Raw genomic sequence first — 15923 nt, forward strand, 5'->3', positions numbered from 1 at the left:
AGCCTTGGTACACCTTACCTGACCATCTACATTTTTGTAATTAAAAATCATTCAACATTTTTCACAACACTTTCAAGATTTTTCAAAAATATTCAAAATGGCGAAACGGCGTGCTGTCTAAAATCTAAAATTACCGATGTTTTCCCGGTTTTAATGGGTTAAATCATTCCTGAAAAACATACATTTATACCAAAGCATTTTTATAATGTGCATTGCCTCCCTTACTCGGATGTGTTTTTACTTAAAGGTTTATTGTTAACGTATATCATATTATTTGGTTTTATTTTATTGCCTTTTTTATTATTATTATTTTTTATTATTTTTGGAATTCCAAGCTCTGTCGGTCACACCCTCCTGCATGCTTCTCCTAAACATTGTTTTCAACGATGGCAGCGCAAATATCAGAAATTTTAGGAATGTGTGCAACATGCTAACTTATATTGTACAGTAACAACTAAAGTCTCTGTAATGTTTATGTTGTACTATTACTAAAACTGTGTACAAAGAAGCTATACGCACACCAAAGTCCTTGTGGCGGTGCCGGCACACGGGAGAAAACTGTAGAGGAAATCTTGAAAAAACAAGAAGGTGGCCGCACACGCCAATAGCCAGAGTGCCAATATTTTATTAGGACAGCAGGTAAGACAAAAATTAATCCAATGTTTCGGCGGTTAAGCCTTCATCAGGGAATGATGTTCTTCTGGGTGTTAATCTTTTTTCATGGTACTGTTACTAAAAAACAATTTATAATAAAGGGATTTAAGATCATTAAAGCTGGGCTGTTGCCTGAGTCCAGTACATTCTGTCAACTTCCGGTCCAGGACTTTGTCACTCTTCGCCATGCTCTTCGCCAATAGAAGTCTATGTAGAAGAGCCGACATTGGACTGGCCCCGTGAAGTGAACGCAGTTGTCACAACTCTCTCATCTAAATGGCACTGATGCACACAACCACGAGTCATTTTTAACTTTTCCCAAATGCCAAATAGGCAGTTTAAAAGACAATGTTGTGAATTCTGCAGAGATGTGAAGTTTGCACGGCCACCGGGTCTGTTGTCTCGGTTACGCTCCCCCAGGCTATGGGATGTACTCTGTTGTCACGGTCCTAACCAGTGGGCATTCCCCGGGTATCAGCGTTAGCGTGTTGCTTACAAGCTGATCTCCCACTGCATGCCTGCTACTCTGGGTATAGTGGTATATACTTAAAAGTCGTTCACACCTTCGTTAATGCAGTTTGTGCATACTGCCCTCTCTCTCTCTCTCTCTCTCTTACAATTCCAATATGAATACTTTGAGGGCGCACGTCCTCGGGTTTGGACTAGTTATTATAAATATCGAGATAAAAGGTTTCCACCTGACAATGATGATAAGTGGGATGTGCCTCCTATTATTTTGCGTTCAGAGCACATGGGGGAGGGGAGGTGGAATTTGTGTTTATTGTTATTCCCTTATGCCCGCTTAGCACATTCCAGAGCACACTTTCCCATCATTTCATCTGAGGCTGATTATCACAACAAACAACTGATTTATGAGCGGCTAAAAATAAGTGCTTTAAATTAAAATATATAATAAAATATAATGAAAAGAATGTCTTTTCTGCAAATAATAACCCACCATCAGATTTAAAATGGCCTCATGAGGACTGATAATGAGGCATCTTACAATGAAATAATTAATGACTGAAAGGTTCACATTAACAGGAATCATACAAAGCATCACATTTTTACGAATCTCATTAAGGAACAATACTAATACAGTAATCAATGACTTATAGATAATTATAATCTATCATCCGTCTACTCTAAAGTAAACAGTATAATATAAAACAAGAATGACACGCGTGCCATGTGAAAGAAACACTCTCCGTTGTTCGCATTGGAGTTGCCTTACTCATAAAGAGTTCCTGGCTCCGCCCCTGGTTCAATCACTGTGTTGTGTTGCGTTGTGTAGCTCCAGTTAGCTCATAACATTTGCACTGCGGCCATAGAGCTATTCTGGCTATACTGCGGTGTTGCAGAGTCTGGATTAACACTTCCGTGTTGCAGTCTTTCAGGGTTTAGGAGGCACTCCCATTGGCTTAGGCGGCATTTCAGAGTATGGGTTCAGACTCGGGGCAGCCAATCATGACTAGGTCGTTGTAGCTGTCCCATTTATGGGTATGCTGTAATATTTAATTTTCCTTTTTTTTCCTGAATATGCATATTGTGAATGTGTTTTTCTTTTGGGCAACCAACTGTATTCTTTGGTATTTGTATGGTGAGATTTGTATGTGTGGTCTGTTTCTTGGGCAGGTTGAATTAGGCTCACCTAATCAGATAATCACCTCATTTCAATCACCTGTTGGGTTTGGGCATGTTTGGGCAGAACAAACAGAGCAGAGGTGAAGAGAGGAGCTCTTTCATGTCAGAGAGTCTCCACAAAAGATAAGAAAGAAAATATAAAATAGTAACAAGAACAAGAACTTAACTGAACTCCTAAAAGTCTGTGCAGACGGCGCATTATACGGTATGTTCCCAGTTGTTTTGTTTGTGTCTGGCTTTGCATAAGATTGCATGGTCGTCAAGGGTAGGGCAATTGCTCTGGGCTACGGGTGTACTTAGAGTGTGTAGTGTACATCTGAGAACAGGATGTTGATTCCATTCACTCTGTCTGTTATACAGGTGGCTTGTTAAAACCACTTACACCAGGGGTTTCCAACCCATGGAGTCTGTCGAGTGTATTGCAAGTGGGCCCCCAAATAACTGCTGAAACGCTCACATTTCATAGATAAGACATATTTAAATTTAAAATAACTTCATGCAAAAACAATGCCATCAGGGCCCAATAAAATCTATTGGTTCCAGACTTGATAAAAAAATTACATATAATATTTTCTCAGAGTATGTTTATTGCAATGATCAATCAATCAATCTATTGAATGGATTGATTAATTGATCGTTGGAATAAACATGCTCTGAGAATGCACGCGGCCCACCCATCTGACCACTTAACACGGCAGCCATTCGGCTGAAACTATATTACCCACTACTCCTTTCTTCCCGCCTGTAGATCTGCTACTTTCACCGATGTTTGTCCCCCATATAGTTCACTTCAGACTGTCAGGGAGAGTCTGTCGACTCCCTTGGCCACTTGGCTCTTGGTGGTTTTGTTAGTCGAGTTATCTTTTCTTGATTCTGTCTTCATATCGTTGCTGTCGGGCAGAAACCTTGCATCTCTCTGTATTTCAACTTTTCATGGGTATTTGTTTTTTCCATAAATGAAAAAGTGGTTTAAAGTGTCTCTATACAGTAGATGTTATGAATACATTTGAACCGATGAAAAGCGTTAACCACTTCAAAATTGGTTCCATTGGAACACAGGTTCTTTTTTGTTTTTCCTTCTTCCAATTCCTGAAAAGTATAACATTTTTGGACATACAAGGTTTACGCGGCAATATATTATTAAAACTCTTTGTGACCCCATTAGCCCGAGGCACTGTTCCCAGATGGCAGCGAGCCCACAAAGTATCTGGGACAGAACTCAACTGAAGAGATCAGAGTAGAATTCCATTGTTGAGCTCCATAAAATCATTCCATTTCTTTTAGCCCCTGGCCGCCTTCCCTCCAGAGGCTTTGCCTTTTGCCGGGCTGCCAATGTAAATAACAATTAGTTCTTAATGAAATGCCTGGTTTAAAAAAAAGGGGGAAAAGCAGCAATTCCGCAACTTATTGTGATGAACGAAACCTTATTCTAATCCAGTATGTTAATACAATATAACTAGTATATCTGTATGGTAGAGTATATGTTAATACAATATAATTAGAACCTACGTATGTATGATAGAGTATGTAAATGCAATATAAATTGTACATCTGAATGGTAGAGTATGTTAATTCAGTGACACAGTGATAGATGCAGGATGAAGCATATTTCAGCACCATGGACAGTGACACAGTGATAGATGCTGGATGAAGCATATTTCAGCTCCATGGACAGTGACTCAGTGATAGATGCTGGATGAAGCATATTTCAGAACCATGGACAGTGACTCAGTGATAAAGTCAGGTCCGGATGAGGCATTTTTAAACATTTTTAAACTTGAAAGGTTTGCAAGATTTGCCAAAGGAATGGACACAAACACACACACACACACACACACACACACACACACACACACACACACACACACACACACACACACACACACACACACAAGAAAGGAAAATGGGGAGATAAAGATAGGGAAAGAAGGGGGTGAGGAACAGAGGGAAAAACAGAGGGAGATGAGAGAGAGAGAGAGAGGGTGTAAATAAATGATAATCATCAGACAGGTGACGACCTGCTTCTCTGCAGGGATGGTGTGTGTGTGCAAACACCTGCTCTCTGTCTCCTCTGGTTCTATTCCAGGACACAGGTGTGTTCTGTTCTGCTGAGACTCTGTCTCTCTCTCTGTTTGCCTTCTATTTTGGACCGCCGGACGGTACACTACACTACACCACACCACACCACACCAGTGACACCACACTACACTACACTACACTGCACCTGCACTGCACTGCACTGCACTGCACTGCACTGCACCACACCACACCACACCACACCACACCACACCACACACTACACTACACTCAACCTTTTTGGCTGGGGACCCCCGGAAATGCTTTGGCCATCTGTCGTGACCCCCGCCCTGCCCCCCTCTCCACCAGCGATACGAACTGACTGCAAAAATAACCTTAATAATAGAGAAAATATATCATAAATGAATACTGAAACCAGATATAATCATTAAGGAAAGTTTATGCATACTACATAAACTCTTAATTTCCATTTTCCAGCCATTCAGATTTTTTATTTGTTTTAATAATTTGTCGACCCCCCCTGAGGGGTCGCAACTCACGGATTGAGAACCCCTGCACTACAACACCACCTGGCATTCTGGCTCCAGTTTTTGTGCTTGGCTCTTCTCTTTTCCCCCAAACAGCCAATCAAATTCCCTCCCCCCGACCTACCCCCCCCCCCCCCCCCCACCACCACCACCACCACCACCAGGACACACAGTCCGCCCACCAACACATACCAGCGCTGCCTGCACCAATCAGTAGACAGATCTGATTTACAGGTGCACCCTGGGAAAAAACAAGGGTGCTTAAGAGAGAGGGTGGCTGATGATGTCACAGGCTGTCGTCAGAGAGAGAGAGGGGGGGGGGGGGGGGGGGGGGGGTGAGAAAGAGACAGACAGAGAGAGGGGGGAGTGAAAGAGGGAGGTTAGAGAGAGAGAGAGAGAGAGCTAAAAATAGATTTTAGAATAAAACTAGGACAGGGCTGGTGTGCTGATATCTGAATCTTCTCTATCCTCCTCTCTTCCTCTTTCCATCCTCCTCTTCTCACTTCTTCTCAATCTACTCCTGTCCTATCACCTGTCCTCTCCTACACTGTCTCCCTCTCAGCTGTCCTACTGTCTGTCTCTCCTACACTGTCTCCCTCTCAGCTGTCCTACTGTCTGTCTCTCCTACACTGTCTCCCTTTCACCTGTCCTACTGTACTGAATTTTTTGAGCATAAATGAGCACTATACACATTTTATATACTGTGGCGGGTTCACCTTGCACAGACACGTTCATTACCTATACATTACCATTTTGTGCATTAAGCGCATGCTGCGTATACATAATGGTTTCTCAATTATCTGTTGTCTTGTGTTTGAACATATTTTATTCAGAGTAACATCAAATCAAAGGATACTGCACAAAAATTGGCCCTTCATAACGTGGCTCAGCAGCTGACCTGTTAACCCATTCTGGATGGGACCTCTTTTTGGTGTTTTAAACTGATCTACAAGCTCGGAGCGCTTGTAGAGCTTGTAGATCTGCTATTTTTGAAAAATCATGAAAATGTGTGCAAATCTTTGAATATATATTCTTTCCCAGTGAACGCTTTAAACTCAAATTTTTTCTTCTGGGGGGGGGGGGGGGGGTCTCTGGAACAACATATTCCGGAGGCCAATTCCGGGGGACCTTAACATGAAATAGTTTGAAAACCACTGATTTTATTTCTACGTCAGGTCTAAACGGGGTAAGGATATGAATGAATGAGTAAGGCTACTCACAGGTTGTACTGTAATAGATAAGCAGTGGGTATTAGTATTAACGGACTGGCACTCTGGCATTTCCACTGCTGACAACTAACTCTCTATGCGACAAGTTCAATGCAACAACATAACACTCTCTTCTTATACCTTCACAATATAGTGTGTCCCATTTACATCCCAATGCAGTGCATATTACACAGGTTATTATTCACAGGAAATGGGTAGTTACAACTATTTCCTGTTAATAATAACTTATGTAAAACAGTGCGTGTGTGTTTTTGGGAGAGAGAGAGAGAGAGAGAGAGAGACAGCTTGCAAGGCAAGAATATTTGAAATGTGGCTGATTCGCAGTGTTAATTATTATAATGAACTGCCGTGCCATTGTCAACCAGTCAGGTTTTCCGGAGAGATTACATTTTCTGTCTGTACTGTACTTGCACCTGTACTGTACTAGCCCTCCTCCCTGGCCTGTGTGTGTGTGTCTGTGTCTGTGTTAGGCTGTGCAACAGTGACACTTGGTAACACTTGGTAACACTATTTTCGTGCTCGGACACAGCCAGGGACAGGGACAGCCACACACATAGCTGTCTATAGGAGTGGTTGCACCACTCAAAAACGATTAAAACAGGTAATGTCTGGTCTAACACAGCCTTGTTAGTGTATATATATATATATATATATAGAGTACGTATAAGAAAACCAGTCGGATTGAAAAATAAACACTAGTTCTTCAGCTCGAGGCAGTGCAAGCAGGAGGCTTTGATGTTGTCGCGGTACAAACCAAGCTTCTTAGATGTTATTCTTCTTCTTGTAAATTATTGTATTCATAATTATTGTATATGAAATGTGCGTGCGTGCGCTGAAACCATGTCCCACATCTTAAATGGTTGCCATGGCATGTACTTTATACAGGGGCCTCTACATAAGTATGCACGTCAGAATAGTTATTTGATATCAATAGGTATCTCTTCTATGGAGGTCCTCCATCATGCTGTATAAGCATTGTACTGTGAAGCTGGGCATGTTTAGCCTGTGTAATGATGACTCTGTTCTCTCTAACATTACACCCCTGATGTCCTTGTAAATTAAATCCATAGGGAGGTGTTGATTCTCGAGGTCGGCTGTACTTTTAGGTCACATTCATACCAGAGAGCTTTGCTGCGATTAAAACGAATTCTGCTGCGCATTTTCAGAAAGTGCACTTCGTTTGGCAGGTGTGAAGGCTCATTCGAATCGTAATGCGTATCAAAGAACCGCATTATACTCCGAGCAAAAACGGGGGTTTCGCTTCGCTTCCAATCGCACTCGATTACGATTCGGTGCAGGTGTGAATGGAACACATTAATAAAGGTCCCCCCTGCTGCGTTTACAATTGCTACGGATGACAGTGTGAAGGCAAACCGCAGCAAATTAAATATGCAAGAATCCCAAAATCTCCGCCCATACGCATGAGTCTACCGAAGTATTAGGTGAGAATGTGACCTTATACAGCTTAGACTAGAGGAAGCCTTTCTAACCAAAGTGCTAAAATATCAATAGCTAGAGCAGACCGTCTCACAGCTAGACTACAGATGTAAACTTTAGTTTTTGTAATCTTTCTAGAAAACTAGAAAAAGGTCAGGTTGTGGCCTCCTGGTGGCGCTATAATAGGCCAATGTGTGCCAAGGGTGCTATTTGTTCTTACGCCTCTGATGGCAATTGGATGATTTGAGGGCCAATCCTGCCAATTAGGATGGAATATGAAATATGGGACAGATCTGTCTTGAACACATGACTATAGAGATACTGTGTAAAGATTTGCGGGATCTTTGGACAAAATCTGGAGGAGTAATATAAAAAAAATGTTTGGGGCAGAGGTTCATCGTTGGCATCCAGGGAGTGTGTGTGTGCAAAGTTTGGCATCGACCGGGTTAGCTGTTCACAGACGGACGGACGGACGCACTGACGGATGCACTGAGTGCAAAACATACTCTCTCCCCATGCCTTCGGCCTGGTGGAGACTTGTGGAGAGATTTGTTTTTAAATAAATAATAAAGTGAAAGTGGTCAAGTCTGTTGTCGGGCTTTATAAATGGAAAGTAAGAGCCTGGGACTATATAAGTGAATCCATGAACACAGATTCTTTATTACATTTACTGTAATGTAATAGTTTTACACACAAAGACTCCGTCCGACAGCAACAATATAAGAATATAAAATGTGTCTGACTGTGTATCTTATCATGTTGCTTACGTGTGTGTGTGTGTGTGTGTGTGTGTGTGTGTGTGTGTGTGTGTGTGTGTGTGTGTGTGTGTGTGTTTGTGTGTGTGTGTGTGCGCGTGTGCGCGTATGAATGTGTGTGCGTGCGTGCGCACACACATACGCTGCGTGCACGGCAGCACCCCCTAGTGTGCGTATCGTGCACTCGGGTCAGGCGTGCAACGTGGAGGAGGAGGGCGGCTACACGGAGAGAGTTTACACCATCAGAGAGGGAGAGATGCTGGAGCTACAATGTCTGACCACTGGACACCCTCGACCGCAGGTTGGAACGCCACAACACTCGATGCCACGCCACGCCACACGCACTGTATCAGTGGAAACGTGCTCTGCTTAAGTGAAAGTATCAATACCCCACACACACACACACACACACACACACACACACACACACACGTTAACTACTAAAATGCTAAAGAGTCTACAGACGTCAAATAAACCATAGGAGGCCTAGGACGTAATTTTATATTGATTAATGTACTGTAGGCATAGAGCTATAAAGGATAGAGACCGAACCGCTCCGGTTGCAACGGTCTATGTTTCGGATGACTTAGATATGCGATCCGATTCATGATTATGATCTAATATTGGTGGGTGAAGTTTCGGCTCACGGACCTGGGCTAATGCTTTTGCCTCAAGCAAATCCACTCAGACTGGAAGGCACTGCAGAGGCTACAATAATTCATTCATTAATAGAGCACCGAAGTCTGACGTCAATATCGGTCCACTGGTTCATGTACTTTTTTCTTTGCATTGTAATCCCCATAGGGGGATTTTAGATCGCCTCATATAAGAACTGTGATTGAAAAATAAGCAAATCATCCCGGCCGTTTCACTCATATGGATATCAAGAATCAACTGACTGAGAATTCGCTATTGTTACTGCTGCTGAATTAATTACATTTTCGCTAGAAACAGACTACATGAAATATGAGTGACTGACGGTCGTAAACGATACAGAGACACCTCCCTGACAATTTCGCAGAGACAGTTTGCTTATTTTTGGACCAGAATTCTTATATGAGACGATTTTAAGATGACCCGCATGTTATTCTCCATGGATAAATTCCTTCCGTGAACCAGGGGATGAGAGAGTGGCGTCAGGACTTCGGCGCTCTATAACTGGCTACACATTAAAGAGTCTGGAACGACAGATCCTGAAAGCCACTGTGCATGCATTCACATTATACTGTATATATGATGTACTATATACGCAGTTAAAATGGTTAAACTGATTTTTATGCTATATTACCCTCAAAGACCCGACTCCCCGGATCCCACTTTGAGAAGTTAACCAATAGATCTACGTATGCACTACATCTATACTACATCTATACAGCATTATATGTATCCTTTATGAGTATCTGTATTATCTGTACTGGCTATTATTGTTCTATAATTCTACCTCTATATGAATTTGAACACACACACACACACACACACACACACACACACACACACACACACACACACACACACACACACACACAGCGGCCTGAGAATTACACAATGACACACAAACAACTCAATTCAGGGAAGAGGTGCATGCGTGCGTGCGTGCGTGCGTGCGTGCGTGCGTGTGTGTCAGCAGGTTATTATGATGCTGCCTGTACGGAGTCAGCAGCATACTGGAGGCATTATCACACTGGGGGCGAGAGGGAGGGAGGGAGGGAGGGGGGTTCAGGTATACCAGAATCTCTGTTCTATTTTTAACTGCCAGCCTCCACAGTCTGTCACACACACACACACACACACACACACACACACACACACACACACACACACACCTGTGTCTTCCACAGGTTTAGGGGCACTGACTCAATTATTCATTCACTGGTTCACACTTTCATTCATCCATTCATTCATCCATTCGTTCATTCATGCCTTCTATTATTTAGTAGCTCACTCATTTAACCACTTAAATCCCAGATGTCCGTCCGTACGCAGGAAAGACGTGTCACAGCGCGGCTGCTATTTTCAGCTAAGATATTTAGTTCACACTTTTGGACATAACGCTTCCTGAAGTGTGTAGTGTGTGTGTATTTAATCATGAGCTTTAATTGTGAGCTTTGTAGATTTGCTATTACTGTATCAAAGAATTTTAGCAACACATTTTAACACAACAATCTTGTATGGGGGGGGCACTGGTATGAAATATTGTCTGTTAGGGGTCCCCCGCTGAATACTCATTTGTGGAAAAAGAGAATTGTCTAGTAAATAGTCTAGTCCCCGGCCCCTTTTTTTTTAGGATGTTTCCATTGGAAAAAAAACATCTTATCGTCTTATATCCAATATGGTTATACTGTAGATGCATCCATACTTCACTCTTTCCTTGGAAAAGGAACAATTCATGATCTCAGCCTCCTCTCCTCTCTCCTCTCTCCTCTCCTCTCCTCTCCTCTCCTCTCCTCTCCTCTCCTCTCCTCTCCTCTCCTCTCCTCTCCTCTCCTCTCCTCTCCTCTCGCTGTAGGTCCGTTGGACTAAGACGTCGGGCAGCAGTGTGTCCTACAGGTTTCAGGACGCCAGTGTTTTCAACGACACGCTGCATATCGCTCATATCCTGCGTCACCAGGGGGGGCGCTATTACTGCAAGGCCGACAATGTCCTGGGGACCCCTGCCATCAAGTCTATACGGGTCGACGTGTACTGTGAGTCTCACACGCACGCGCACGCGCACACACACGCAAGCATGCGCACACGCGCAAACACACACACACACACACACACGCACGCACGCACGCGCACACACATACTGGGAGGTCTACTACAGACAGGATGTGTTTAAGCAATCAGTTCTGCTGCATGGAACAAGGTTCAGAAAGCTCGGCTGGATGGAACACAGACAGACTTACGGTCAAGCAGGGGAGGAACCACAAAGCTCTTATCCAGAGCAGGAATGTAAACGGAAGGTTACTAAAAGGCTTGGTTAAAGTCTGTCTCTTTCTGTCTCTCTCTCATCTCTCCCTCTCTGTCTGTGTGTCTGTCTGTCAGATCTAGATGATCCGGTGATCACGGTGCACCAGAGCGTGGGGGGGGAGACGCGGGAGCAGTTCTACTTTGAGCGGACGGTGTTCCTGCGCTGCGTGGCCAGCTCCAACCCCCCCGTCAGCTACGCCTGGCGGAGGAACGCCCACTTCCTGTCCCAGGGCTCCGACAAGGGAGTGGAGATCTACGAACCCTTCTTTACCCAGGTACGGTACGCGGTGCATCATGGCGGACGGACGGATCTAATCTCTGACAGTGCGTCGTGGGTTCGACTATACCGATCCCGACGACCTTTTGCTGCATGTCACTCCCCTTCTCTCTCTCTCCATTTCCTGTCAGTCTACTGTGATCGTTCATTTATCAAAAGCCAAAAAATAAATGCTTGAAGACCCCCTGGAACCCCAGGACATGGCAGAGTTCCGGCCGCCGGCACTCCCATTAGTCAATTTTAATAAAGGATAATTGATTAATAATCAATCAATCATTTTAGGGGAAAAGTAAAACAGAAATGTCAAAAATGACTAAACGTAGTGAACATAGAGAGAGATGTGGTGTTTGTGAAAAAAGACGTTCAAGTACTTTTTTGTGATTCGTGATTAACAAAGGCAATTAGATGAAATACCGTTTAACCAACATTTTATTTGAAATAGCTCGTGCTGAATGTTCAGCTGCCATTTTATCCCTAGGGATGATATGTCAGTTTATCACCTTATTAGGTTAATTAATCTCACATACAGGCACACGCACATCTCACATACAACCAGGCACACGCTCATCTCACATACAGGCACACGCGCACACACACAGACACTCTCTGTCTGTCTGTCTGTCTGTCTGTCTGTCTGTCTGTCTGTCTGTCTGTCTGTCTGTCTGTCTGTCTGTCTGTCTGTCTGTCTGTTCCCCTTTGTTCCATCACTCTGTCTGTCTGTCTGTCTGTCTGTCTGTCTGTCTGTCTGTCTGTCTGTCTGTCTGTCTGTCTGTCTGTCTGTCTGTCTGTCTGGCTGGCTGGCTGGCTGGCTGTCTGGCTCTCTGGCTCTCTCGCTCTCTCTCTCTCTCTCTCTCTCTCTGTTCCTGGGCTGCCGTTCTTCGATAACATCTCTCGCTGCTTCTGTGCACATCAGAGCATGCTGAGTGTCACAGGGTTTAGACAGGGTAGACAGTGGAGAGGTCAAGTCTCACTCCACAGTCAGACACCGCTTCCCTTGTTCTAGCTCAGGAATCTCCCCGCGTTCCCCGAGCTTGTTGATCGGCTATTTTTGCTACTTTAATATACTTAAACTTCATACTACAGTGTGACACTGTTTCCCAAACAGTGGATCGAGACCCATTTGTAGGTCACACCACGTGTAAAAATCCCATTTTATTTTCCTACAATTTATATATTTCAAAAGATAGAGGCAAATGTCTAATCTCTCTTTTGGGTCTCGAGCTAAAAAGTTTAGGAACCACTGCATGATTAGGGCATACCTACCAAACTCCGGTTTTTGCAGGAGACTTCCTGAATTTGTACCCTGTCTCTTCGGCTCCCGAATTGAAATGTATCATTCCTGAACTCACCTTGCCTATGCTAGTAAAGCCTTATAAAAGTATCAAACTCCCGTGTGTGTGTGTGTGTGTGTGTGTGTGTGTGTGTGTGTGTGTGTGTGTGTGTGTGTGTGTGCGTGTGCGTGTGCGTGTGCGCGTGCGTGTGCGTGTGCGTGTGTCTTTCAGGGCGAGACGAAGATCTTGAAGTTAAAGAACTTGCGTCCTCAGGACTACGCCAACTACACCTGTGTGTCCTCCGTCAGGAATGTGTGTGGAATCCCTGACAAGAGCGCCCACTTCAACCTCAACAACAGAACAGGTACATACACATACACACCAATACACTCCCTTTGCTACAACCGAGAATATGAAGTGTTTTGGCTGAGGTGTGGAAGGGCATTTGATAAGGTCCTGTCCAGAGAGGGTTGTTGACTTTGGCGAGGGGACAAGCAATGCTACCAGACGGGGGTGGACGGGGGTGGGGGAATCCCTGGGGGGGAAATGTTGAAAAGGAGATGGGAAACGTTGGGAGAAAGTGTTGAACCTGAGATGTTGACAGGAAAAGTCAATAAAGATGGGGAGGGCTAACAGGTGAAGATGAAGGGGGAAAATAAAATAACCAGCAGGAAAACAGCAGAGGTGAATGTTGAACTCCACTTGACTCCTATCAGTCAAGTGGAGGCGGGGGGGGGGGGGGGGGGGGGGGGGTAATGCAGATGTGCAGGGCTTAAAGTTCTCAGTCCTGGGGACGGATTTCAGTCCTAGAGGATTTCATAGGGGTCATTTAATGAGATCAGTGCAAAAAAAGATTTGCAAAAAATCATTTTCAGTCTTGGGATTTGTTTTGGCTTTAAGCCCTGAAATGTGGAGATGAGGGCTGAAGAGGAAAGGTAGAAGAAAGGCAAAAGGATCAAATGGGACAAAAGCAACAAAAGTGACAGAGGGGAAAAGAAAACTCAATTCAGAAGACGATAATGGTGGTTGGGTGAGCGATGATGAAACGTGTGAAAAATAAGAATCTCTATGGGCTCTGGGCTGTCAGAAATGAAACAGTTTTTACAGAAAACAAAAAACATTTTGATCAAAGTTGAAAAGTACTTCCCCAGATAGAAATAGTTTTGTGAAGGCTTCCAGGCAAAACATGAAGTTAACACCCAATCGCCGAGGACGAAGTTCACCGTCCTTTCTATTAGTAACACCCAGCGTCCAGGACAAAGTTTTATCCAAACGACGAAGTTTATTGATATGAAAACCGATCACATCGCTCTACAGCCTAGGAGCGCCTCTTGCGCAATCCTCGATGTTGCACAACAGTGGGACGTCATCTAAAATGTTCCCCTCCAGTTTAGCCGACGACAACGAAAACCTTAAAACGTTAATAACTTGCGATCTAAATCATCCCGTCCAATTCTAAGAAAAGATCCTGTGTTAGATGGCCCCCCGCTGTCCAGTCGCTAGTCGCGTTAGATTTAATCATGCCTCCTGTTGTTGTCGATCGCCTTTAGAGTGTTTTGGCTACATTTAGCTGCTCCAGCCACTTCCGGTATGACTTCCGGTCCGTCAGTAAAAGTGCTCCGTTGCTATAAATAGATTGGGCGCTGTGATTTCATGGATTAAATAACCCCGGGCAATCGGAGTGTGAAGGAGTCTGTTTTACCATGCAAGAGATTTTCAGATTTATGAAATTGGTGCAGAGAGTTGATGCAGAGTTGGAAATTGATAAGTGGCTAGTGTGATGGTGGTGCCTCTGGGTTCCTTCTGTGCGCTGGGTGCATTTAGTTTTGTCTTTAATGGACATGAAGATGAACTGGACAGTGATACAGCCAGCCACTTGCAGGCTTGGTTGGTTCTGGTTGACTGGACAATGGTGGAGCCTGCTACTTGTAGGCTCTGATTCTCAGACGGCTGAATCTCAGGAGAGCCTCTGGTTGGAAAGGCCAGGATGGACCTTTATCACAGTCCAACATCAGGACTCACTCACAGCCTGTGTGATAGCGGTCATGGTGGAAGTGTTGGATGTAGCTGTTCAAAGCTCAGTGGATACAGTAGCTGATCTGCTGGGGCTGATATCAAGCCCTACACATACCGTCTGTGAACGCCGCGTGTCAAAACAGCCGTCTCCGTTATTTTCAATGAACCTATCCCACACCGGCTCCGTCCGACGCGCGTTCACGCCTCGCCTGGCGCTCCGATACGCCACTGTTCTATTTTCCAGGCGTTGCCGCGCAGTGTGTGTTGGGCTTCAGTTTACTATGTGGATTGTTTCCAAAAACGATGTCTCTAAAAACTGTCTATGGAGGACACTGAACTTGAGAATCACAGCAGGGGAGAGAAAATTGGACTTGTACTGTACTGTTGTGTTGTGTCCAGAAACAGGCTGGGTGTGGAGGAGGACTCTGTGTATGGAGGGCACTCGGAGGCAGCAGCAGCATTTGGGCTGAACCCTCTGCATCAGTTTGGTGCAACAATGGTGTTATTTACAATGATGTTATCTGTTCAATTGAGGATAAGATTTTATGTTTTTGGTTAGATTTTTGGGTAAAATATGAATGTTTGATTGAAAACAAGCAAAGTGATTGTTGTTTTTTAACAAGTAAATAAAGGGTTTTAAAAAAGCTAAAGTCTCTCTCTCTCTCTCTCCAGCGTCTCCCAGTATCAGGCTGCCGGTAGACGACCCCCTGGTGGTGAACCCGGGTCAGACGGTGACCCTGCCGTGCGTGCGGGCGGGAGGGGAGCCCCTGCCCACCCTGAGGTGGCTGAGAGGAGGAGGAGGCAGCGCAGCGGAGGGGGAGGAGCTCCCGGAGAGGAGCGCCGTGAGCGGAGACACGCTCACTCTGCCCGCCATCACCTACCAAGAGGGCGGAGCCTACAGCTGCGTCGCCAGCAACAACGTGGGCAACCTCGCCAAGAAGACGGCCACCGTCCTCGTACGAGGTCAGCTCAGACATTTACACTGGTGGAAACTAAGTAGCCAAGTACATTTACTCAAGTACTGTACTTAAGTACAATTTGTGGGTCATTCTGAGTGGTGCTAGCCACTCCAAGGCACAGCTTTGTTTGTCTGTCTGTCCGTTTGAGCACAGAATTGTCTATTC

At 44.6% G+C, this 15923-nt stretch overlaps 1 protein-coding gene across 1 annotated transcript in view; it reads left to right on the forward strand.

The window, feature by feature from the left end:
- The window catches only part of LOC308329441 (MAM domain-containing glycosylphosphatidylinositol anchor protein 2-like), a gene marked incomplete at its 3' end in the record, with an annotated part of 71881 nt that overhangs the window by 24157 nt on the left and 31801 nt on the right, over nucleotides 1-15923 (forward strand). The window contains exons 2-6 of the mRNA XM_080783745.1: nucleotides 8442-8584; nucleotides 10790-10967; nucleotides 11311-11510; nucleotides 13015-13147; nucleotides 15472-15762. Of these exons, the coding sequence (XP_080639871.1) occupies nucleotides 8442-8584; nucleotides 10790-10967; nucleotides 11311-11510; nucleotides 13015-13147; nucleotides 15472-15762 (945 nt within the window). The remainder of the gene's footprint in view (nucleotides 1-8441; nucleotides 8585-10789; nucleotides 10968-11310; nucleotides 11511-13014; nucleotides 13148-15471; nucleotides 15763-15923) is intronic.

This window comes from Protomyctophum bolini, assembly GCF_963924005.1.
Source record: "Protomyctophum bolini genome assembly, chromosome: 15".
NCBI lineage: Eukaryota > Metazoa > Chordata > Actinopteri > Myctophiformes > Myctophidae > Protomyctophum > Protomyctophum bolini.